The sequence below is a fragment of the Cupressus sempervirens genome, chromosome 1, assembly GCF_028749045.1.
Source record: "Cupressus sempervirens isolate cs-2001-9-10 chromosome 1, ASM2874904v1, whole genome shotgun sequence".
NCBI lineage: Eukaryota > Viridiplantae > Streptophyta > Pinopsida > Cupressales > Cupressaceae > Cupressus > Cupressus sempervirens.
In genome coordinates, this window is record NC_143118.1 from 27,843,271 (window position 1) to 27,871,047 (window position 27,777).

General features: G+C 34.5%; 1 protein-coding gene and 1 pseudogene across 2 annotated transcripts in view; one reads left to right on the forward strand and one right to left on the reverse strand.

Annotated features, from left to right (window-relative positions):
* Positions 1-2,396: 2,396 nt before the first annotated feature.
* VIM1 (Zinc finger (C3HC4-type RING finger) family protein) overlaps positions 2,397-27,777 on the reverse strand; it is a 43,276-nt gene continuing 17,895 nt past the window's right edge. Inside the window, exons 2-10 of one of the 2 annotated variants that reach the window (XM_089816117.1) lie at positions 26,902-27,440; positions 5,876-6,001; positions 5,664-5,763; positions 5,087-5,148; positions 4,507-4,609; positions 4,252-4,390; positions 3,843-4,060; positions 3,228-3,593; positions 2,397-3,127 (exon numbers count right to left, since the gene is read on the reverse strand). In XM_089816117.1, the coding sequence (XP_089672243.1) occupies positions 2,609-3,127; positions 3,228-3,593; positions 3,843-4,060; positions 4,252-4,390; positions 4,507-4,609; positions 5,087-5,148; positions 5,664-5,763; positions 5,876-6,001; positions 26,902-27,440 (2,172 nt within the window). In that variant the 3' untranslated portion in view covers positions 2,397-2,608. The remainder of the gene's footprint in view (positions 3,128-3,227; positions 3,594-3,842; positions 4,061-4,251; positions 4,391-4,506; positions 4,610-5,086; positions 5,149-5,663; positions 5,764-5,875; positions 6,002-26,901; positions 27,441-27,777) is intronic. The other variant, XM_089816118.1, reaches the window with a different exon arrangement.
* Positions 9,714-12,673, forward strand: LOC149576001 (amino acid permease 3 pseudogene; annotated as a pseudogene).

The following is a 27,777-nucleotide window of genomic DNA, read 5'->3' on the forward strand; positions in this document are numbered from 1 at the left end:
CAGGAGAGTAATCAAAGAGTATCTAGTTAAGTGGAAAGATTTACCTATTGAAGATGCTACTTGGGAGGGAGAAGTGATTTTGCAACATCCAGCATTAAGATTGCTTGAGGCCAAGCAATTTTAGGAGGGGCGACCCTGTAATGTCCCATTTTATTTTTTTTTTTGGGAGGAATTAATTATAAGGTTATCAATTAAAATATATATATTACAAAGTAACTTTATAAATTAAATAAAAAAAGCTTCTAGAGGTTGCTGGAAGAAGCGGAGGAAAAATTAAAAAGGGAGACCGACCTATCAAAGAAAAAAGAATAAATAGGCATTGAGGGCTCATTGCCTATCATCAAGATTTATTATTGATTTTTGCTTATGTGCGTTGTGGAGCCTAGGGTTTCTGCAAATAGTCACAATTGGCCATTGAGAACGAAAACTCTTAATTGGTATGCAATTTTGAGGGTGTGAGAGATCACCTGAATTATTGTAGCTGTCGAAAAGATATTTCAGTCCTTTCATTTGTGCTTAATTGCTGATTTGGAATTTCCAGTGGAGTTGCACTTTCACAATATCATCTACAGCATTCAATCTCCACCATTTGATCAATCCAGGTTCTTTATTTCAATCTGTAGTTGCAACAAGTTCTCAATTGTATACAGCCAGTTAGGGTTTCTTTGTAATGTGCTATGTCATAATATTTTGGTGCTGAAATTTGCCATATCATTTGTAAAAACATTTGATTTTCATTGAATGAATACATTGGCACTGCTATTTCTTTTATTTCAGCAATACATTTTAACAGTGTGTTAAAATCTAGAGTTTGTTCAATGGCCTATTGGTATGGGTCATTACACATCTCTCATATTGAAATATCAAGATGTTTGGAGGAGACGATTGTGAATTGACTAAGTTCGTAAGACAATAAAAGTTATTCCTGTGGTGAAAGAGTATCAAAAAATCCAACATTGTGTTAGTTTTAGGTAGCTTGGACAGTTGTTCATCCATATGTGATAAATTAGTAAATATTTGTTAGTTAATTGACTCCTAAAAGCAACTACTAACCTATTGGTTAGATTGTTATCAAAAAACAACTATAAACTTCTTGGTTAGGTTGTTATCAATAAGCAATTAGAAACTTCTTGGTTAGGTAGTATAAAAAGGGGGTCAAGGGAGGCATTTGGTAAACAGAACAGAGGAACACAAAAAGTTGTAGAAGCATTTGCAGTGTTAGCAAATGAGTTTGCAATGATAGCAAACAATCTTACAGTGTTAGCAAAGGCACAGTGATAGCATTGGGGATAGCAGTGGGGAATATCAACAGAAGAAATTAAAAGGATGTCTGAATTCTGCCAAGGAAAGGTAAAGAATTTAATATCTCTTGATTTGCTGAAATTAATATATTTTCCATCTCCAGAACTGATTTTTCCAAGGACGATTTATCCAAAATATTGTGTTTTGAGTTGTGACTTTCTTTCTATATTTTATTGGTGAAGTTGCAGTTGTGTTATTTTTTGATATTAACTGTGAATTGTATTAATTTTCACACATAGTATTACAGAAGATAGGAACTTTTGTACAAGAGATTTTGAACAAAACAATATCCATGTTAATATTAATAAGATCTAGACTAGTGGGGCAGAGCCGTGATTTTTTTTGTTGCGGAGGAATGAGAATATTAGTTGAAAATACATATATCTACAGGAGACTAGATAGATCTCGCCAAATTAATAAATTCTATGTTGGCTTCTAAAGCAACCGCTGAAAGTATTTAGTTGCAGATGGAAGACAAATCATCGAGATGAAACTATAATTTGAATATTCACGTTTCTAAAGACATATATACCAACGCCTATGTGCTTCGGGACAAATAATATCTATTGAATACTAGAGGACAAACATAAGATTTGTATGATGCCTAAATTTGTTTAAAAAATTTGTGGAGTTTCTTGTGTTTGCTTGATACATAGAGTTCCTCTATATATGTTAAGTGTTTATGATATTTCTAGTATGTGAATTTCTGATTGATTTTTTGTCAATTTGTCACGAGAAGCTACACTAAACGCTGAAGCCTTGGAAATGGGATACGAACATCATGTGCCTTTGTAAATTGTGTTTCTGTTGCACCAGACGTAGATAGTCCGCTGCATACATAAATTTGTATGAATAAATTGCGAAAGGAATTCCAGGTGATCGTCTTTACCACTCGGGTCTCGGCTTAGTCATCTGCAATCACTACTAGTGTCTGGTTTAAGGGTGCATATGGTTGTAGGGAATACATATCAATTGTATCCTTTGCGATGATGACTATTAATATTATATTTTAAAAATTTAAAACGGTTCATCAAAATCAAGTCTTGTTGAGTGTAAAGATTTTATATAAAAAAACTGAAGATGTCTTAGACAAATTTGGTAGAATGAATATTCTCAATTCTTAATTATTAATCAAAGAAACAAAACTATAAGACTAAACCTTCAAATTCTATTCGAAGAAAATCCAAAAAAATATATTATCTTGGGCTCTTCACAATTTGACAGCCTAGCCCATCGAACAAAAGGTCAAAATTTCCTACGAAGTTCTCAAGGAACATTACACATCTCAATAAATCATGTATGAATCTTACTCGAAGTCGCTATCTGATGCAACTACCAGCGGACTTAAAAGGGATGCTGACTGTAAGTTATTTTTTGTGGCTGTTCCCGAAACAGCAGCAGACCCTGTAACTATATTATTAGAACTCCTTTGTCGAGTTCGATAAATTCTAGGTGCAGGTACAGGCACTTCTCTTCTTCTCTTCCTCGAACTCTTTTCCTTTGTTTCGCTAGTGCACTTGCTTTGTTGCCTGACTGGTGATGATTCCACAGATCCAATGGTTTCCTTTTCAGTGCAATTCTCCTTTGACACTTCCGCGTCAATGCCCTTCACAGTTCGCTCTGTTCTTTCAGCATTTATATTATTCTCATTTGCATTCGAAACATCAGTGTCAGTTTCCTCCGCGACGACGCTATGAAGAGAAAGACCATTATTCTTTTTCTTGGAAGCTGGTGAATTTGAAACCACACGATTGGCCTTAGTCTCTTGCCGTTGCAATGTTCTCAAAAGAGCTTCAAGCTCCTTTACATCACCTTCTTGGTCAGCCTGGAGATATAAAGCAAACATGTACACAAAACACAATTTCAGTCACCTCTAACTTGCCATTGTTAGGGACTACAAAACTCAAAAACATATAACATCTTACAAGCATACTCCGCAATAGCTCTTCTGAGTAGCGAGAATACTTGCAATGAAGTTGCAAGATTGCTTTTTCTTTCTCTGGGTCTATAGGCCTCTTGCCATCATCCGCAGTGACCTTTTTATCAGAAGCGCCCGTTTCTTGAACCTCGGTACCTCCTCCATCTGTAACCTTGAAGGATTCGGATCTGTCAACTGGTGTAACTTCAGGTTCATTATAGTCATCTGTTGCCTGCCCTATACAGTTTTCAGTTTCCTTGTCTTCATTCTCGGTACCCTCACACTGAACTTCTTTCCTGTTACCATCACTTTCTGACCCATCTTCATCATTATATTGGAGTGAACGTATCACATCCTCCATTTGTCTATTCACCTGAAACATTCACCATTATTTTGTGAGTGAAATGGGCAATCCGTCTCCTATTATTTGAAGGAGTACCAGCAAGTATTCATGTCAGGGTACAAGTTTCCTCAAGCCTACCTTGGCTCTGTTCAGTAACTAACTATCAAGCTCTAAAGCGTCCGTGTATTGGCATCATTACCTTAATTATAATATGTGAAGAATTTTAATGCATTCATCTTTAAATAGCACTGTAGACACTGTACAAAAAGACGATAGTACCTGCGGATTTAGTAGAAAATCATTAATATCTCCCTGGCAAGATGGGCACTTCTTGACTATCTTCTGTGTTCTCAAAGAGCGGCCACTAACAGTAGTACGCTCTCGCACATCTTCTTGCCCAACAAACAAATCTTCTATACAGGACTTACAAAAATTATGTCCACATGGAGTAGAAATTGGAAGAGTCAAAACCTTCTTGCAGAGGCTGCAACTGAACTCTGCATCCCAACACGGCAACTATCATACGTTTGTATCTTAATAACTATAAGACTAAATAAAAAGCTACGAAATCCAGATGAAACATGTACGCATCTGCAGTATGCATGCAAAAACAAACAAGGGACTACTAAGCTTTTCGCCAACTCAATCGACAAGCATGAATCATTAAAAGGTCTAAACAAGAAAAAACCTTTAAGCAACCTCTGCTGTATTGTCATGAATTTCCTTGTTTTATCATTATTCCTACTTCCATCAGAAGCTAATCTTTTCTTTGAAGAACCAAGTTTTCTACTTACAGGAGGGTCTCGTACCCATCCCCATCGTTCGCCCTGAAATTTGCAAAGACAAAACATGAGTATAAAAAACTCTCGCTAAGAATGTGTTGACCTTTCCAGTTATAGAAAAAATTAAAGATTGGAAAAATGCCAAAGTTTGGGAAGACAACCGTCCAATCCCATGATGGCTCTCTCTTTCTGTCAGTGATATCAGATGCATTCTTAAGCTCATTTATTTTAGGTAAGGGTCGCGGCCGATCCCCATGTTCATCACTGCCAAAGAAACAGAAACAGAATCAGAAGGTGAGCACAAACTTAATCGCTCAATTGAGATCTGGTTTCTACCATTCGAAATGTGAAACTAGTAAATGGAAGGTCCTTAAGAAAGAGTAGGAGAACAGAATTTGTAGATTTTGCAACGAAGGTGTGGTGGAAACAGAGTGGCACTATATGAAGGATTGTACAGCATACGAAACATTCGCAGCCAACACAAAGAAATGTCAAAAGTGAACAACATAAAAGACCTTTTCGAAAGACCAAGACTCCTCAAAAGGGCCATTTTACTTATGCAGATTCACAATAAAAGAGACAGGTTGGAGAAATCACATCAGACCGACTAGGAGTTTTATGTGGGTCCCTTAGGCTTATGGTCCCGTGGACGTCATTAAAAATCTTTCATTCATTCATTCATAATATAAAGACCTAGTTATTTATTTATTCTAAAACATTAAAAAGAAAAAAAAATTAAACCTGGTCCATGGAGCAGGTTCATTGTCACAGCGAACAAACAAGTATCGACAAACCTTAAACCCCTGCAAAAGAATTTTGAATACATATATCATCCACTCAAACATTAGAAGGCAACTATGACTGCAAGCCTAGAACACATTTGTGAAACTGGCATTTATGACAAAATATGAGAAGCATGCAACAACACACAACCAAATCTGCAGGTGTCTCAAAAAATCAGACCATCGATATATCTTAACTCACAAGGTTCGAATTATTCGAATTCATCAAATGTAATTTGAAAAATTCCGCAAAAAAAATTGACATAAAATTTTAGTTATATATATTTATGTATTTTTAAATATTAGTAATATATCAACAAAATTGTCTTAGACATTGGTAAATAATTTAACTAAATAACTCGATATCAATTTAAAATAAAATATTATTATATTAAATATCATAAAATTTGAAAAGAATAAAAATTCGTCCACGTGAATATATATATATATATCCCAAGAAAGAACCTTGTCATATTAGAACCCAATTACTAAACTAAACACCTCGAAATGATTTTTATCCGATTAAAAATGACTACCTGTATTCCTTTCTTACGCCAGCATTTCTCGATCCTATATATGCCATCGTAACGAACACCATTTTCTGGGGCATAAGATGAACGTTTTTCCTTGTGAGACCTGAGTCCAGATGACAACAAACATTCTTTTGCTCACCTTGTAGTGACAAATAACTTAAGCATAAATATAAAAGGCAGAAAATCACAGTTTCCATAAATTACAAGAAGCGTACCTGACAACACGAACCGGATAGCCCATCTTACAACTAACTCGCAAAGCTTCATTATATTTGTCAAATGTTTGATCAAAGGATTGGTCCTTATTTGTTCGCTTGTTCCCACTGAGATCTCTTCCGCCACTGTTGAAAACAAATGTAGTAGCATAAAGTTGGACCGATAATGGTGGCAAAGGTAACATTAATTTTATACATTCTTTCTCATTAATAAGATACAACAGGTCTTTTTCATCTAATATTCTATGTTTTAGTATCATCTTTCATTTTTACTTTTATTTACATAATTTACTAATTCTTTCTACATATAATAGATTTTTTTTATCATTCTAGTATTTACTTATTTATTTTTTCTTTTATAATATTTTTTCTACATTTTAATGTCTTTTATTTTTATTTTATTTAAACAACTTACTAACAATTATTAGTTTTTCCTTCTCTTTCCTTTACCTCTTTTTCTCCATCCCTATATTTTCAGTTATTTTAATCTGTTATTCTAAAGGCGTGGGGACTATAGTTTTCACTCCACACTTTTGAATTAATTGTAGCTTTAGTAACCCTGTAAATCTAAAAACATTCTTCTTGAACTATGGGTTTTTTATTAATGCTTATTAAAATGAATTTTTTCATTCAAATTTTTAATTTTCTCATTGGCCAGAGTTTATTTTTCTGATTACTCTTGACTTTACTCTGCAGACTATTGCATGTATCATTTACACGCTGGAATAGATTGCAGGGCCTGTTGTCATGCTTGATTTTTACCTCATAACATACTATTCCTCTTCTTTGCTAGCAGATTATTACAAGTTTCCTGACCCTGTCATTGGACCCAACAGGAAATACACATACAGGGATGCTGTTAAAGTGAATCTGGGTCCTCAATCCTGCCATGCCCACATTCATGCTTTTCTTGGTTATGCATTTATTGTTGGTCTTAGCTAGTTATCACACTAAGGTTCATAAGGTTATGTCTCTTTTGATCTCTCTTGTACGCGACAGGCAAGCATGGCTGTGTGGACTGGTACAATATGTGACCCTGTATGGAGCAGTGTTTGCTTATACAATCACTGTCTCAAATAGCATGAGGTAAGCTCCCAATGACTCAAGGTTTAGGGTTCTCAGACTGTTTTGTGGTTGAAAGAATAAAACAGTTGTTGCGCACAATGTCACTCAGAGCCTCACCAAATCTCCATTACCCAATCAGCCCATATTCTGGAGTGTCCACAAGGGTTTCTTACACAAATTAAACCTTGAATTTTTATGTGTCTCTCACAATTTTTATGATAGAATTTAGGATGCATACTAACAAATAATCTCAAGGTTTTGGCTATGTTGTATTTGTTATGAAACCCTCAATTGGTGGTGGTAATCTGGGTCTTAAAATTAGTTTATAGTCTACTTTTCAGTGGAACCTGTACACATCTGTAATCGAGTAGAAAAACCCAAACATTTCCTATCTTTTTCTAGCCTTCTTAAATGACCAGCCTTAGAAGACCCAATAATCATTAAAATTTGGTAAATTAGGTATTTCAATATCAATTGATGATATTTCTGTTTCTTTGACTGTTAGTCTGAGCCTCTCCTCGAGATGGACTTCTGTTCCATTAGTCTCTCATTGGGCTTTTGAGAAAATTTTATGTGAATAATGGGGGCAATTCAGACCGTCTAGCAGTATTCTTTTGTTGTTTATTAACTTTCAGCAATGAAACTGTAAAAAAATGTCTCTGCAATTGTTAGAATTAGAAGATAGGTAATGTTTTGTGTAATTCAATTACAACTTAGTTGTTCTAGCACATATTAAAAAAATCAATATCACATCCTACGGCCAAGATTTAGAACCCCCTGTTTCTGTTCAATCCTCTTCTACTTCATTCGTTTTTCATTTTTTTAGTAACGTGTATTCTGTTAGTTCGTGATTTCATCTGACTAATATATGTTGACTGCCCATTTCTGCAACCTAACAACCTGACACTTACTAGAAGAGCTTTATGATTTTTTTACGACTGATCTAATTGGATCCTGACATTGCAGAGCAATCAGGCAATCCAATTGCTATCACTTGAATGGACATGACTATCCATGACACTTTTCAGAAACCCACTTCAAGATCATTTTTAGAATAATACAGCTTATCTCAAGTCAAATACCAAACTTCCATAGAGTTTGGGGTCTTTCATAAATTGCATCGATTATGTCCAGCTCCTACGCGATAATATGACTGGGTCTTGACATGGCAAAAGTAGCTGGTAATCTTTTATCTCATTCTCTTTCAGATTTTTATTTTTAAAAGGTTCTGATGAATACTCTTATTCTGTTCCGGTTTATATGACCAGGTTAGATGTGTTCCAAATGTTAGAGTTTGTAGCCGCGATAGAGATCTTTATCTCTCGAAATCTGGGCGTTATTACTGTTATTGTCATCTTCAGCTGAAAAGGACACTTGTTTAATTTGTAATATTAAATGTAAATGACATGTGTCATTCACATGCATTGAGGCATGTATAATCGAAGAGTCATAATTACTTATAGGAGTTAAAAGAATCTCAAGAGACCTTCAGTTATAATGTGAAGAGTCTCCTATTGTTATATATTCGCATCAAGAAAAGGATAGTGTACACTTGAACATTTCATTATCAATAAAGATATATTTGTGTTGTGTGGCTGGGTTTTTCCTTTCATTCTCAAAGGGTTTTCCCAAGATAATTCTGGTGTTCTTTGTTTCAATTTTCTCTCGTATTGCTGGTTATCTTCATGGATTTCTAGGCTTTAATTTCAACATGGTATCAGACCCTAGTTAATATCAATTTTGAAGGAATCAGTCTCTGAAAATTGTCTTGTGCAAAGTTGTTTTTTCCTTCTCATAGGGTTGCGATTATTGGATCTGTGTTTGACCAAAAGCATTTTATTTGAGTTTTGTGTTTGGCTCGAAATATATATAATTATTTTTCTTGTCAATGATGATTCATCACATGTTTCACCTCATTGTGTTGGAGCTGATCCTTGGCATATTTGAGCCTTGTTTTTTTTCTATGGGCACCAATTCTATTGTATGAAATTTTTGTTAGGATAGAAGCATATAGATTTGTTGATCATCTGGGTAGAATCGTGTCAGAATTGGTTGTATGTAAAGAGGGAAAGTTGCCTTTGGTTGATCTGTCTGATCTCTATTTGCTTCTTTGTTTTCTCTTTTGTTGTAATTTGCATCTCTTTATGATGACAAGAGTGCCCTTCTAATTTGAAAGACGATGTATATATCAAGGTAGTTATGTTGATAAAGTCTGGATGCTCTCCTAACGACATATTCACTCTCTTCATTTGCATAGAATAATCTTCTGGAGTTCGTGCAATAACAATGATTGGAGTGCTTTTTTTATTAATGTTCTTATCTGCTCTCTTTTTTAACAATATGCTGTGTAGATTTTTATGTCGATGTTCAATCCACATCGGGCACCTATGTTGTTTCTTCTGCAATCAATACTTTGATGGGGAAGAAAGTGGCAATCAAAAAAAAAAATCATTAATATTTTTTAGCATGTATCAGATGCTACAAGAATTTTGAGAGAAATTAAATTGTTGAGGCTCTTCCGCCATCTTGCTATTTTTGAAATCAAGCACATAATGCTTCTCCCATGTGGCTGCAAGTTTAAGGATGTTTATGTTGTTTTCGAGTTGATGGAGTCCGATCTGCATCAAGTTATTAAAGCAAATAGAGACTTGATGCCTTGTCATTCTCTGTTTTTCTCGTATCAGCTTCTGCGGGCCATTAAGTATCTTCATACACTGGTGCTATAGAAAATGTTATTCGGTACTGGCATATGGACAAGACCAATGACATTAAGATGGTGATGTTAGGAGCATCAAGCGCTGCTCTAACAGGAAAAAAGAAGAAGAAGCATCTTGCAAATGCATTGAAGAGAACAACTGAATACGGCACTCTCCAGCATTGTTATTCCTTCTCCGTCAAGGTTTTCGAGGAAAAGATCTGAGCAATGACAAAGACACAAAATATCTAGACTCGGATCGATCATTTGATGCACCTGTTTATTTCCTATAAACTACATCACATTGCTAGAGTGGAGAATATCGAGTGTGTCCTATGGAAAATAAATGTGTTATGATTTAAAGGCTAGAGGCGTCGGTGGAGGAACATCATCATTTTCACGATGATTCTGGACAACATTGGCCACCTTGTCATAACCTTTGTTTCTTCAAGAGCTTCTTTGTAACGGCTTAAAGAAGACATTTCTCAAGATGACTAGAATTATGCATCGAGAATCATTGCATGAGTACCTAAGTAACAACTATGTGTAGAGTACTTTCTTGACTATCGATCTTTTCTTGCCAAGAACACCACTGTGGTGGATTCATGAGGAAAGATATGCCCGCACATGCTAGTGATCGTGATCTCAAGCCATTCTATGCATTCAGTTTCATGGTAATTGGCAACCTACTATTTGTAAGCTAAGGCTACCAAGTAGTCGATGTTGCAGAGTGGGAGTCTTTATTTTATCTTTGCCTTTCTTATATATTTAATGGTTGTTGTGTTATAGAATTTGAGTTCATGATATGACTTATGACATAAGTTTTTATTATACATTTGAGCAGGTATTTAAGATTTATCATTGCTTTGGTTGCATTGATTGCTACTGACTTCTATTATGGATTGATGTTATGAATCTCCCTTTGCTATAGGATACAACCAAAAAAGCAATATGGAGATGATGTTGTTTTCATTAAGAGGGAGATGTTGAATTTTAGACAGAGATTTTAGCTTCAAAGGGAGGCTTTTTATGGATTGATGTTATGAATCTCCCTTTGCTATAGGATACAACCAGAAAAGCAATATGGAGACGATATTGTTTTCATTAAGAGGGAGATGTTGAATTTTAGAGAGAGATTTTAGCTTCAGAGGGAGGCTTTATAATTAAAGGGAAGTGCTTAAGAAATCTCCTTCATTCTCATTTATGATTTGTGATGCTTGTGGTATCTATAAAATTTGAGACTTAAATGGAACCAAGTCTTGCTCATATTATGCCTATTTTCATTCTGTGTGAATAAATGAAATTGTAAGATCAGCTATGATAACTCTTAGCAAGTCTTGATCTTATTATGCCTATTTCCATTTTTGTGTGAATGAATGAGATTGTAAAATCAGCTATGATAACTCTTTCACTATGCGATAGTGAACATCATGTTGAGAGAGTCCATGATGTCATCACGTTGAGAGATTTCGTGATGGGAGTTGGATGTCATGTTGAGAAATTCCATGACAATTCATGTTGAGAGAGTCTATAAATAAAGGCTTAGCTATGAGTCTTACAAATCTTTTCATGTTGAGTGATTCCATGAATATGACTCATCGTTACAAGTTTTCATGTTGAGTAATTCCACGAATTATGTTTTGAATTTGTTTGATCAGAGTTAGTCATTGACATTTTTGATTGCAGCTTTGTGTGACTTTTCAGCTAAAGATCTCTCTCTTGCTAAGAGGGAGTGTTAAAGTTTGTAGCTGCAATAGAGATCTTTCTCTCTCGAAATCTGGACATTATTACCGTTATTGTCATCTTCAGCTGAAAATGACACTTAAGTTTAATTTGTTCTATTAAATGTAAATGACATGTGTCATTCACATGCATTGAGACATGAATATTCGAAAAATCATAATTAATTATAAAAATTATGAAAATATCAAGAGACCTTCAATCATAATGTGAAGAGTCTCTCCTATTGTTATATATTCGCATCAAGAAAAGGATATTGTACACTTGAACATTTCATTATCAATAAAGATATATTTGTATTGTGTGGTTGGGTTTTTCCTTTCATTCTCGAAGGGTTTTCCCAAGATAATTCTGGTGTTCTTTGTTTCAGTTTTCTCTCTTTCTTATTACTGGTTATCTTCATGGATTTCTGGGCTCTAGTTTCAACACCAAATCCTATCCAATGCACTGCAATACTTAACCTTGTCTAATTCTGATGAGACACAAAAATCTTGGAAAAGATTGTAGAAAATAGAAAGTTTTATGGAAGTATAGCTGGAATCAGCGTGAGCAGAACAGTATCCACATCCCAGAAAGTATGGTTGATCCTCCAAACTATTGGTGACATAGCATTTGCTTATCCATACTCTAGTATTGTCATAGAAATTGAGGTATGGATCTGTGGTAAAATCTTTTTCTAAGTTGCAATCTAATTTGCACAAGTGATTCCAGATTTATCATATTATTATGCAGGACACTTTGAAATCAGAACCTCCAGAAAACAAAACTATGAAGATTGCTTCCATGATTTCTGTAACAACAACTCTCTTCTATTTGCTTTTGTGTATGCAGCATTTAGAGAGAATGCACCTGGAAACCTCATTCTCAATAAGTGGCCAAATAATAGAACAATCAGTAATAAATATGGGGTGCCTGTTCCCCTGCTTGGATAGTATTATGTTAATGTATTCAGGCTATTTTGGAGAACTGCATTTGTGGTCTCAACTACCAGCATTGCCATTTTGATTTCATCTTTAAATGATGTTCTTGGACTTCTGGGTGCAATTAACTTTTGGCCATTGGCAGTGTACTTCCTTGTGGGAATGTATATGATGAAGAATAAAGTCCAACATTGGACAACTAGCTGGATTCTTTTACAAGCCTTCAGTTTCATTTGCCTCCTCGTCTCAGTCACAACTTTGCTGGGATCAATTGAAGGCCTTGTTAAAGGTTAGTACATAAATGGACATGCAAGACCTTTTGAAATTCCATTGTGAATGCAGACTCCATTGCTTTGTAATTAATTATTTAAATGTAATATACATCTAAAAGGAATAAAATAAATTATTTTGAAGATGTGTCCCTTGTAGTAGGCAGGATTGAATTTGAACCATTTACTATCTTGCAGGTGTTTGACAGATGTATCTTTGTTCAGATGAAATTGCAGCCTTTTACCAAAGACAAATAAAATAAAAACAGGTTATATTCTATTTTATATTTGATATAACTTAAGTTGATTAATGGGAATTGAGATAAATCAACGCTAAAGAATTTGATCCTGCCTAACTGGTGATTTGGCATGGACCATAATGAACTTATAGAACTCTGTGCCTTAGTCTGTCCTTAAGCAGATTGGACAACACTCAACTAATGCCTTGAAAAGGGTCTGTACTGACATAGATCGCGTTGGGTTTTATAATTCTGTCCAAGATATCTTCCACATATTGGTCGTCCAATGCATTTTACAGATATACAGTCCTTCAATATTGCAGGTTTTACTTCCTGGAACAGATTGTTTCTAAGTAAATAGATTGTTCCTAAATAAATATATGGTGTTGATGCCTGATGGATCTCCAGATCAGAACTTGAGATACATGCTAATAACATTTGCACAATTATTTGATCACGGACTTCTATGCCCAACACTCTATAGGTGAAATCTTATACTTAATTCAATATAGGAGTCATTCACCTCATAATGTTTGCCAAAAGGTTCCCGGGAATCAGTTAACTCAATCTTATATGATGAACAGGGTATATACAACAAACAATAGGTTCGACTACCAATTTTATATGATGATACTTTTACAGACTTGTGATAGGCAATTTTCTATAATCACCTACTGCTATTAGGACAGGGTCATATGATCTTGAATGTGTTGTGAGAATACTTACAAGGAAATTGTAGGAGGCTAATTCCAAGTTTGATATGTCATCTAATTTTCAACTCATGGGCTTGGAAATCTTTGTAAGAGTCCGTGGATACGATCTACACTCAGATGGGCCCTGCAGTAATTTTTAATATTGAAAATTAAAATTCATCAAACATTCTGTGAGAGCACATTAATCCACTTCACCCATGAACTGTGCCATATTATGAACTTGGTCATCAAGTTGTGTTTACTTGTTTGTCTATCATTATTTGATCACAGCAGGTGGGAAGATGAATATTGTGTCATGGTAAATTTGTATGGTTGCCTTACGTTAAGTTTGTAGTTACAGTCAGATTGATATGATCATGAGATTCATTATTGATGGTAAATCATCATTAGATAAATGTTCATATATATATAGTGATAATGATGATTAACTATATAGACATGTCTCTTCATGAGACATGTCTCCTCCTCTCATATTTATAAGTCCTCCAATCTGCATTTGGAAAATACCTATAACAATGGCAGTATAATTACATTTGCAGAAACCAATCCATGTTACTCAACATGGTATCAGAGTCAAACTGTGAATGTAAGAAAAAAACTTATTTTCTTTACATAAAGAAGATATTGACTTATAATACCTACAGCGAATAGAATTCACCCTTCAATCAGATCAAAAACTTAAAACAATAATTTTATTGTCATCGAATACAAAGGAGATCACAATTGTAAGAAAAGTTCATGTTCTGTTTGGATTTATTTTTTATTGATAATGACAACTTTTGATACAATCATAAGCAACAAAGAAGAAGTGCACTGACGTGACAAGGAATAAAATATCAGCTCAACAAGTTGGACAAAATGGGCATTGATTAAAGCCAATGGACAATTACAAGTACAAAGTTACAAGGGACAATATAGAGGCATGTGTTTCATTATCAATTACTACCAAAATATCCATTGCATAATTATTCAAATGAAAGGAAGTTCACACTAAAGCATGAATGTCCAATAAGGATTCCCCAAGACCAAAACATTGGACTCTACATGATAAGGTTAAGTACATGTGAAAAAGGATATATTAAAAACTGCTTTGTTCTAGTAAAGAGACAGACAACAAAGTACCATATAGATCGTACACACACCATAACATAATATGAAAAATGAGGGATATCTATCAATCGGCCAGAGGAAGAAAGATAATATATTTATAATCATCTTTAGAGGACATTGAGATCTTACCTACTCCATTAGTTAACATTATGTGCATTCCCAAAAGCATTGTGACCGACGATTTCTACATATCATAATAGTAGAATAATGATAAGAGTGATAAGCTCACAAAGAAAGTAGAGAGGAGCACTTCCATCATACAATGACTCGAATCACTATGCCTCAATAACATTGGATTACTTCCAATGTACGTTTTGTTACATTTTATAGAGGTCCAACGATGGCAACCCTCAACTAACATAAATCTATGGCGATTGAATAGCCTTCCCTAAAGGCAGGCAAAGGCTGATGGCCCCAATTTCTAGTTAAAGACCTCTTCTACGGCATAACATGGTGTAGAAGGTTCTATATATTGCCCACGCAAAAGGTTCTATATTGTTGTTGGGAATAAAGGCAGGTATATTTCTAGGGAGAGAGAGTTATAAATTAATAAAAATAATTACCCATCCTTGCTACCAAATGCAAAGTAAAGACATTATGGAATATGGGCCCCATCTAAGATCAAGTAATTTGACGAGCATCGTAAAAGGACAAGTTATCCATGTAACCAACAACCCACTAGGTAGATGATTTTGGAATGTATTGTCTAAGTGGATTCAACTTAAAATGATGGGCAAAAGACTTGGAAGAAGATAATCTCAAAGAGGGCGGATTTTTTTATTGGTCCGACCCATTTTAAGAGGTAAGACAATGGGGATGCACTTATAAGGTAACTAAGAATATGATTTAATTTGAATTTATAATTACACATGTTTAAAAGGGGATGACTATTATAGTAGAATTGAAAATTAATATTGAGCACCTCCTAATATCATTGTAAATGTATAAATAGAATGAATTTCTTATATTTAATGGGGGAATATAATCTTACTATTATTATTCGTTATTAACCATAGTCTATATTGGGGGATGTTAAAGAATAAAGTCAATATATAAATATTATGATGAACAATTATGGAAAGTGGATTATTTTAATATTATTATGCAAAATTATCATTATAAAGAATAGAATTAATTTGCTATTACTTGATTTATGATCTGAAGCATATGATGCAACCAAAGAGGGGCTTGTCTAAGTCCAAGCAATTGGATCTTTGGTCCCAAGATAGGGTAGGAGTCATTGATTCCTGATCCTTTGGGACACGAGCTTGGACTTGTAAACTTTGAGGGAATCCAGTGCAGATTTAGGGTCTAGGCAACTTGGATAACATCTATACCTTCCGATCCTAAATCTACTCTATCCTTCATTGGTTTGAAATAATAATATGACCAATAAGAGAAAGATTGATATTTGAGGCAACCTTAAAAGAGAGGGAGCATATTAAAAATATGATTCAGTCAACCTTTGGTGATCTTGATCATATTAATTTAGATGGAGTAAACCACGTTGTGATGGATTCACTAATGATATAAATTTGGAATATACAGATTGCAAAATGTACATAATATAGGTTTTATGAATTCATTTGAACCATCTACGAGTCTCTCTTTGATGAATGAAACTTGACGTATGAGTTGTAGATTTATACATGTGGCACAATTATACTCAATCAAGATATTTGTGTATTGTGAACAAGTGCGAGAAAATCAAAGGACATGTTTGCTTCTACTATTAAACTAAATGAATGTTTAGACCTTCAATGGACAAAGAGAGCAAGTTGAAAGGAGTTGTCATATTTGATACAAACTTGTTCAACAATAAAAGAATGAGTGGAAATTTTACGTTGTGGTGGGAATACTAGCCAATGTTACATTCCCACTTGAACCTTATTTAGAGGGGAGATGTTCGATTCTCAAATAATCTAAAAAGACAATTTCTAAATCTTCATGTGTAGATAAGTATTCTTATCTTTTACATTTATCTATTCTTTATAGTCTCTCTTATTTTTTATTCTATACATACTATAAGAGTTATTTGCCTTGATCTTTTCCTTTATGTTTGAGGATGTTCTTACAAGAAAAGAAGGTTGGTACTTTACACATGCTACTAAATATTGTGCAAACTCAGTCTAATGATAGTAGCTCCAAAGACCCTGGTGATCAAGATGGATGAAGTAAGGCTCTTGAAGCTAACATCTTTGATGATTGAGATTATGAAATCCTTCTACATTAAGAGGGAGTATGACACTTCTTCTGAGGCAACGCAGGAGCTTAGAATATTGATACTCAGAGGGAGTCTAGAAATACATGTGTGTGACTACATGATGTTGATGACCCTACTCCTATGTATATCATGAGGAAGTGATGACTTATCACTAGAAAATCAAAAAATTGATATCAAAATCAGAAAGAGTTCAACAGGCATCCTTGGGTGAAGAGAGTTTCTAAGGAAGTAACTAGAGGACTTGACTTCACAGGATCAATGTTCAAAGGGAGAAAATTTTAAGGTGCAATCCATTGTGGATGATATCTTCTCTATGAGGAGAAATTCTAAGAGAAATTCTTTGCAATGCACTCTCCTCTATGAGAGAGAACTCTAAGGTGAAAAGCCTTGTTTCACCCTCTAGTAGCAGCTATGGTGGGTCCACCCTATGACTTGGATCATGGTGGATATCATGTGAGTTACTATATGATATTGTTGTGATTATGTCATGAAAGGTGACGATTTTTCATTGATGTATATATTTAGAGGGAAGCTATTAAAAGGTGATGATCTTATCAATAATTGGACCTGTTATCATAACAGACTACATTAAGTTGTTGTCCCGAAGTGCTGGAAGTTATGATAACGAATAGAAGGTAACTATTGAAAGGTGACAATCTTATCAATGGTAGACCTATCTCCTAACACCAAAATGTGTTTTAGCAAGTGTTATCATGGTTCTTCGAGTCGGATTTTGCCGAATACCATAAAATTAAATTGTTATGTTTCTTTGCGTCGGATCTTGCCTGACACCATAACATAAATTTATTATAGACCACACTTAAGGTGGTGTTTAATATTATACTAAAGTTATAGAAATTAAAATTTTCGATATCAATCCTTCCTAACTAAGAGGGGGTGTTAAGTTTGTAGTTACAGTCAGATTGATATGATGATGAGGTTCATTAACGATGGTGAATCATCATTAGATAAATATTAATTTATATATCTATATGGTTATTTTTATTATTAATATACCAACTAATGATGACTAACTATATAGACATGTCTCCTCTCATATTTATGAGTCCTCAAATCTGCATTTAGAAAATACCTATAACAATGGCAGCATAATTAAATTTGCATAAATCGATCCATGTTACTTAACACCTTAAAGATCAAAATTGTGACAACTTTCATCCAAAAATGATCATTTTAACCTAGTACTTTCTTTTTTGGTGTCAACAATAAATAGCTATCCTCTGATCACTGCTGACATGTTTTTGCATAATCAATGTCATTTAGCTCTTTGATACTTATAGTGCATGAAAATCAATCTCTATGGACAATGGTGGCAGGTATGTTTCTTTGCCTATATGTGCATAACCTTGGACTTCCACTTTTCTAGCCAACGTACTCAACAATCTTTCTAAAGGACTCTTTGGTAACCATATCTGCATTAGTTCTAATTGAAATCAACTTGAGCATGAAGTCTTCTTCTAATCTAATATTGATGAATTATTTTTTATTTTCTTTCGATGTCTGATTTTTTTTCCAAGCTAATGAATATAAGTTGTTGTCTTCACGAGGTCCATTTTAAGTTTCTTTGTGCATTCTCTGTCACATGGAAGGCATTCTCAGTAGTTTAACTGTGAAACATACAAGTCTCTTTAACACATCCTAAGAATTTTTGCTCATGTTCTATGATAACATACTATGATTCATGTGCCTAGGTAAAATAAGCATTCATTCTACTGTATAATTCACTATTACTTGTTCCTATTTAATTTGGAGATGGTACAAAGCCACTTAATGTGTGCTTCTACGCCTACATGTACAAAATTAGACAAAAATTCATTTCTAAATGGGCTTAGTTTCCTATATCAAAGTTTAAAAATTCAACGAAATATAGGCAATCTCATTGTATTTCATGGGGCACAAACCTGGGCAATATAATTGCGCCAAAAACCAATTGTGGGATATCACAGAAAATTGCAGCATCTTTTTTGGAATATATCGGAGTAAACGCCAAATCTTGCAAGCAAATAACATTGTAAAGTCTCGGGCAATACATTTTGGATTTGGTGTTATAAAAAATGTGTTGAGAAGTCTTCCATTCATCTATCTTCTTTGCAACCTAGTCTTGATGGCTCTCATTTGTTCGCAAAATTGCATTGTAAACCTAGTGTCGACAGCTCGACGACATTGTTTGCAATTGGTATTGCTCAACAATGTTGTTTGGAGACTGCATTCATCTCTACATTACTTGATCACATTGTCAGGATTCTACATTCGACCTTGCATCTCTGCATTCGACTTGACATTGGATGGCACTGGCAATGGCATTGGACGACACTGAGACTTCACAAGAGCTTTTTGGTAGCTTTTAGAGGTATGTTATAAACTCTAGAGTACTTTTTCACAATTTTTTTTTAAATTTAAAATATATGGTGTTAAAACTTTTCATTTAAAACTTAATTTTTTTTGTAATAGTAAAATCAAGATTTAAAATGTATTGTGTTTTGGTTTTTTATTAAATAATAAATATTTAAATTATACAAATAGACTATATTTAATTTTTTTTAATTTCTTATAATATTATATAATACATTATTATTTATATATATAATTTAACAATTACTATTTAAATTGTAATGTAATTCAAAATTAGTATTTTAAATTTAGTATAAATATTAATACTAAATTACTAATACTATTTTCTTTTCTTTTTTAATTGTTAATAGTAAACATTGTATTTTACTGATAATCATGTTGAAATTGCTGCTTTAAAGGCAATTGGATCTTTTGCGGAGTACATTCAAACTCATAATGAAGTTTTGATGTTAAAGGAACTTATACCAAGCATATTGAATGTATCACGACAATATCTAGCTAATGGAGATGACAAGGTATCAACTATTTCCTCTGTAACATTTGATGACTTGGTAGAATCTCCAGCACATGTAATTGGGTCATCTATATTGCCCATTGTTCAGTTTGCTCTTGAAGTCTACTCAAGGAAAGATCTTGAAGCAAGCACTAGTCATCAGGCAATACAAATCATCTCATGGCTAGCTAAGTACAAACCTAAAGCTTCATTATTTTTAGTGGTATCCGGTTCGGAATATGTCTTCGTGCTCCTATTTGTGTTAAATGGAGTTCAAGAGAAAACAACTTTGATGTTGGAAGTGGAACTGCATAAAATTGTGAAATTAATAATGCGAGCAGCTTGGGAAAGGTGTAATGCATTAAGCATTAGGGGTCTCGCAAAGATCCTATTGATAACCCTCCAAATCTAAGATTAAGTAGTGGTGGTAACAAAGATTTCAATCAAGTTGGTGTCAAGCATTCAAACTGAAATAGTTGTGCAAGAGATTGTCACAAATCCTAATATCTAGCATGGAGACTTAGGCATCTATTTATATTTGTCACAGATGTATGCTGTTGTAAACAATGTATCATAGTGTGACTGCTATTTTGAGGTTAGTCTATAAACAGGATAACAACATTCAGCAATGGGAAAAGATTTGGACAAAATCTTGGAAGGTACTATGAAATTACAAGAGCAGATAGCCCAAAATTCCAAAACCGATATAAGAGCATAAATGCTCAACATTTATGGAGAGTATAAAGAACTTCTTACCCGAATTTAGATGATTTACCATTCAGTGATTACTTGGAGTTTCATCTAGTGTAGCAAAATAAGACGGATAAGGCTAAAGAAAAGTACTTTGAATTGGTTCAAAATCTTCTTGAAAAAGACCAATGTCAAAATTTGTATGAAGAGTTTCCAACAAATCAAAATCAGCTTTTAAAGGGGTTTAAAATAGAAGAGCAGCCAACTACCAGTGATTTACAACCCTTCCATGATCACGTAGGAGATGTTACACAGAGTGCAAGTTTCTATGTTGGGGATTTGGAGGTTAACTTTGATAAGCAGGTTGAAGAGAATAGTTGCACACAAAGGTTGATTGGAGCCTTGGTTTGATAAGCCTTCATTTACAAATCATAACATGGTAATATTCAGGTCCTTGCATACAAATTAAAGAGAAGGGAAAGAAGACCTATGATTTTGAAGGGTGTGATGAACCATATATTTCTGATGTCCATGACATGAATTTGGTGGAACAATCTAAGATGACGTTGCAACATGATGAACCATTCCAATAGGACAATAATGATGTGCATACATTAAAGAAACAACTGAAGGTTAGTGATGACATGATTGTGGCGTCTTTGGTACGTTATGACTGCACTCACAAGATGGTTGAGGATCTCTACAAGAAGGTTCAAATGGGAGTGGAAGAAGAAGGGTTGTTTCTGATTTCCAGGAGATCAAAACAGCTCTTGAAACTATGAAATCAAAATATTTGTATTTGCTTTCCGACAGGGATAACATTCTTAAAGTTGCTGAAACACATGTTGATCAGCTGAATAAATAAAGGAATGAGATTAAGGAGCTCAATAGAAAGCTTAAGGAAACCTAGGAGGCATTAAATGATACTCGGATTTCCCTACAGAAAGCAAAAAATCATATTAAACTGACAAATCACTCTCAAGAATAGGAGGATAAAGCCAAGCAGGAATTTTTCCTAAAGGTAATTGATGAACTTGATAGAATTCAACAGAGGTATGCTTTGGATAGTTGCCCTCAGCAATCAAGTTCCAAAACTTCATAACACATTCAGCTTATAGACAAACCTCTGTTTGAGGTAAATGCTGTTTGGATTTTTGATAACCCACTTTTTAAGGTAGAGGAGATAGTTCCTCTTGGATTCCAGGAAGAGGATGATCTTGACTTAAAAGATTCGGATCAAGCTACAATTCTTAACAGCAAAACCTGGTCACAAGATGGGAGTGGTGAGTTGACTACAGTTGTGCATCATTGGATCAGTACACATAGGATTGTGGCTTTCACACAATACAGGAGTTGGTTGGATTATATACATCAACCTTTGGATAGTTTTTGGTGTAGTATTGAGGAGAGTTATGTGTTGATCATAGGGAATGCTCTTCCAGCTTCATTCTTATTCATAGTACCTATTTACTCAGAGGTTCTCTAGATTGAAGATGACAGGATGATATTTGTTGTGCTTAGGGTGTTGCACTCAACTTTTAAGCGGCTAGTTTATTATATCATCTATTTAGGTCGAGTTGTCACCATCTACTAGGCTATGCAAAGTTCACTGATACATTTCTATCTTATCATATTGGCTGGTTATGACAACAGGGTTTGAGATCCAAGTGTTGACCATATGTATTTATGGCTTGTTGAGGACCTTGTTGTAATTCTATTCAATTTGAGGCTGAATACAATGATGATCAAAGTTGTACAATTTACAAATGCAGTGTTATTTCATAAAGTTTTATGGGATCTAGGGATTCAGTTGTCAAATGGATTGCAAAGTGACACCTTGCTTCGCAAGATGACCAGATTTGTTTTCAGATTGGACTGCAGGGCTACATGCAGACTCATATGGGATCCTGGTACTAATTGTTTGAGAACAAGCAATTTTAAGGAGGGGAGATTTGTAATGTCCCCTTTTTGGGACATTAGAAATATTGAAGTGTTATCATATATAATGTTAAAATTGACTAGGAAAGTGTAGACTCAAATTATAAAAAGGTCAATTTAATATTATAAAGAGGGAAAAAGGTTAAAGAGGAATAAGAGGAAAAGCTAGAGGGAAGTTGAAGAGTCAAAGGGGAATAGGATGAAAACCAGAGAAGGTCAAAGAGTCTTAGTTTGTGTATTAAAAAAGGAAAGAGGCCCATTCCTTGGCATGCTTGATCTATTATTTCAAATTTCAATTTTTTTCTTGCAAGAGTGTTTGGAAAGCTTCAGCTTTTAGCTAGTATGAGAACGTAGCCCCTCGTGCTGACAGATAGTGGATGCAAACTCATTATTCGTGGAGACGTCACTTCAGGTGTCTTGTATGCGTTTACAAGTTCTTCTTTTGATGTTCCAATCTAACTGTATAACTGTATTTAAGATTGGGTTCTTATTGCTGGTTATTGTATTGTTGTATAATGCAATAACGTTGTGTTAGGAAGTTTCTAAGCGTTTTCTGGTTTTCTATATTACTAGTTGTAATGCGTTTTTATATGTTCAAATCTTGAATATTATTAAGGAAAGAACGAGTTATTACCATGTAAAGAATCTTCTAGTTTTGTTATTATATCGTAATACATCTGCTTATGTTTGAGTTTTGAATACTATTTTCAAGAAAAAGCTAAATATATATCTGTTGGAGTTTCTACTGGTTTCGATTAATACAGCTGCATATGTTTAGTCCTGAATACATTTTGAGTCAGAACAAGCAAATATTTGTTAGGAATATTTCAAAGCCTCCAACTCCTTGCAAGGTAACTGGGTCGTTGTTAGATGGTGAGGTATGAAACATTCATCAGCTTGTGGAAGAGCAAAGGAAAGTTTGGGAACAAAAAGGCTACACTATTATATCCGATGGGTGGATAGATGGCAAGAATAGGACGCTCATCAACTTTATAGTTGCTTCAAAGGGATGGTATTTTTAAAATCAGTTGATGCCTCTAATCAAGTAAAAACTGCACAAATTTTGTGCAACATGTTGGATAAGGTGGTAATGGAAGTGGAAACGGCTAATGTCATCCAAATTGTGACTAATAATGCAGTTGCATATGTGTCAGTCGGTAGACTTTTGATGGAGAGACATACCACATTATTTTGGAGTCCTTGTGTTACCCATTGTCTTAACTTGCTCCTAGAGGACCTAGGAAAACTAAGTTGGGTGGAGAAGGTGGTTGAAGATGGAAGGAATATTGCAAAGTACATCTACAATCATACATGAGTCTTGAGTCTTATAAGAGTGCACACTAGCAGTAAGAACCTTGTACGAGCAAGGGTCACACGCTTTGCTACTAATTTTCTACTTGTGAAGATTTTGTTTGATGCTAGATTTGAAAAGCTAATGGACGAGATCCTCAAACTAAGTTTTCAAGTCTTTATTGACGAAATAGTTCTATTCTCTGATTTTTGTAATTTTTTATGTGCAATTATCAAAATCGACCACTCCACTAACATATTCATGCAATCGTGTACTACTTGAACCCCAAGTTCTATTCCTCCAACACTTTTAGTGTATATGCAAAGGTTCAAATTGGCTTGGACACGTGCTCGAAGATTGGTTACTAATTTGAACCTCCAAGACCTCATACTTGATGAGTTGCAGAGCTAGAAGAGGGAAGATGGACCATTGTTTTCTCCTCCTGATTGCAAACGTAGGAGATACACCGTGCAACCAGATAAAAAAGAATGTCTTTGCTTTTATCATGCCATTTATTTCACTCATGAATTTTAATGGAAATTTTAGCACATCATAAATGGTTTCTTTTAATCCTTGTAGATCTGTGGTGGGAAGATTATGGTGCTACAACGCCTAATCTTTTAAAACTTGACATTCGAATTTTATTACAACCTTGTAGTGCTTTTAGCTACAGGAGAAACTAGAGTTCTTTTCAAAACATACACACAAAGAAACGTAATAGGTTGACTCAAAGCCGCTTGAATGACTTGGTTTATATGAAGTACAACCTTCTCTTGCACAAGAAGGTGGAAGGGCAAACTTAATATGAAGCACTTGGCTTGGATGGCATTGATCCATATTCAGCAAATTGGATTGTTCCTCCTAATGGTGACAATGCAGATGCAAATGTGGGTGATCCTTTATTGACAAATGAACAACTACCTGAGTTTGAGAGGGAGCTAGATGATTGGGATGCTGATGTGTCAGCACGTGAGGAGGAACATGAGCTTGGTCATCCATCATAGGCTTTTTATCAAGACTGAGGCACCTATTCAAACACTTGTTGAGGATGTTGTTAGAGCAACTACTTCAACACCTCCCACCCAACAGCAGCAATCTCTTTTGACCTTTACTCGTAGACACACTTTACGCTTGCTACTTTTAGTTTGCATTCATACTGAAACATGAATTTAATATGTATTTAGAAGTTGTAGTTTCATGGAGTTTGACTTTTATATATACTAAACTTATTTGTATTCAGATGTTGTACTTGTTTTTTGGTATATGATTATATCACTATGTTAATCTACTAAGATTTTAGTTGCTATAAATTACTGTTTAACTCAAAACTTTGATTAATATATGGTGGATATCTCAAATCATTATATGTTATAAAAATTTGGTGTATGTATGGGTTTTTAAGAATATTTTAAGAAATTGTATGTTTTCAAATGTTCGATAAAAGTGTCAATTATTGACGAGTTTTTTGCCAACTCCGATATTTTCAAAAACTTTGGGCCACCCAAGATATTGCCGAAACCAATTTTTTTAGCTATGTCCTATATGATTTGTCTGCTCTACGAATACCATTTCTCATAGAGGCAATCCATTTTTAAAATGCATTCTTTCCCAAAAGGTGCGGACATAGGACCTCCCATAGACTTTTCTGTAAATAAAAATAATTCTCCAACTAACATAGCCAACTATTCAACTTTCTTGTTTTAGTGAGATTGGCATTTATCATGATCTCTAACAAAATCTCCATTCAACTGAGTCCTTCTAAACAAATTGCTTCAATCTCCATTCCAAACTGTGTGCTTATTGTAAATTTGATCTAGGAGCATCCATGGTATATAAGCTGTCCTTATCAAACAAAAATATTTTCTTTTAATTTTTGCAATTTTGGTGAATAAATGATATAGTTTGAATATTTTTGTAATAAAGGTGGAATATATTATTGAACATTTTGGTTGGCACCCTATGTTAAAACTTAAAAGTTTGTGTAAATTTTGGCTTACACAATGTCAAATATTTCAAATTTGCCAACTTGGGCATTGGATTTTGTGGGGTACCACTTGCTCTTCATGTGGATACATATTAGAGTTATGACATATGACAAAACATTTATGCCAAGTTGGGATCCATTAAGCAGTTTTGGGTTTTTCTACTCTAGGAGTCAATTGGTATGGTTAGTGGTACAAATAAACATCTAATTTTAACAAATTGTAAGAGGAGTTGTAAGAGCATTGAATATAAATGTTTAATGCTAATTCAAACATAGAAATGGAGGGAGATCAAGTTAAGTGTGGCATTTCTGAGTTGCTAATTTTAGCCGAATGAAATGTAAATTCATTTATTGAGTTGTATTTATGTGATGATTATTTCATTTGCTGAGGGGGAGTTTTCAAATTGGAAGGTGTAGAAGAAGGAAAGGAGGTGGAGACTAGATTTGAAGGTGTGTGAATGTGTATTTTCTCTTGCAGGTGGTTTTATTAATGTATTCAGGATTGCAGGTGACTTAATAAAGCTAACATTTATAGTGCAAGTTCCAATTGTTATCAAAATAGTAAGCAATTACTCACAAACATATGAAGAAAGTATTCTTATAATTCCACTTTTATAATCCTGGTGGATAGTTAATTCTGAAGATAGTTTCTAGATTTCATGACCTTGCTTCTCCAAATCAACAAAATTAGATATGAAGAAATTATTCTCATAATTCCACTTGTAAAATCCTGGTGGATACTTCATTCTGAAGATAGTTTCTAGATTTCATGACCTTTCTTCTCCAAATCAACAAAATTAGAATTTCCTGGCGGAATGGTTATAGGTAAATCTTCTGCATGACCAATTCTTAATGGAACAGATCCAACTGGTATGTCAACTGGATTCAATATAGATAGTGTTTTGAGCAACTTGTGTATTTTAGTGCTGTCCTGATTTTTTCAAGTACAAAGTTACAGTGTGGAATTCTTTGTCACCATCTTTTTTCTACAAAGTCGAGATATTCTAGATTATTTTCCCACTACAATAAAAATTATATTTTGCATTACACTAAACATTCTAACTTTCATACATAAGGCCGAGACTATAGCTCTATCAGGGCTCTTGTTTACTCATGTTTATTCTGCCAACACTACACCTTCATAATTGACCACAGAATGTAATGCAAAAATTATTTCTATAATTTTGAAGAAAAAGAAAAGAATATTTTTCTAGATTATTCAAAATCATACATAAGCAAATGTAGCTGATCCGCCATTAAACGAAAGGTGAAAGTGCAATACCTCCCAGTATAAAGGAACCATTCACCATGATCCTCATCATCTTCATAACCACCAGATAGAGCCACAGACTGGGCCCCATAGTCACCCTGCCCAGAAATACCAGCGACATGAGGAAGATGAACTCCCCACTGCCTGCACTCCATTCTGTCTCCCCAAAGCTCTCCAACAAGAACCCCTTGATTTCGTTCCGGATCATTCTCTGCAGGAATTGGGCCAAAGTGGTCTGGTGGAGTAGTAACAAAAATACGCCCACTTGCTGCATTTGCTATGCCAGTTTTTTTGGCACGCTCTGTTGTAAAGGCCTTATCAGGCTTATTTTGATTCTCCATAGTGACATAAACCTTGGGGATTTGAGAAGAGTCTCCTCTATTGGCTGCTGCAGCTTTTGCCATTCGAATTGCCATTACAAGGGTTGAATTGATTCTAGGCTGAGAGTACATCTTTGGAGGAATAGTAGCTCTGCATTTTGCACAGTTTTTCTTTCCTTGTGCCATCCACTTCTGGAAACACTTCAAGCAGAAGTTGTGACCACAAGGCGTCTGGAAAACAACAATAGGTTCAGTATCAATATGTGCTTTGGCTAGACGAGGTTATTTATTCAATATGGAAAAAACACAGTTGAAAAGAAATGCAGTGCCTAGTATATTAATTAAAAAAAGAAGAGAAAAATGCTACGGACCACATCAAAAGATCGAAAAATATCATAAGCACGAAATCAAAAAAAAATGAGTGTGATCTTAAATTTCAGCTTAAAAAGCCTATTTAAAATTGCAAACATAAATTTCACAATTTAATTTCTAAGTTAGATAAAATTCAAGACCACAACCTAGACATAAATTATGCTATTAAAATTACGGATGTTTGTGCTGCAGGTAT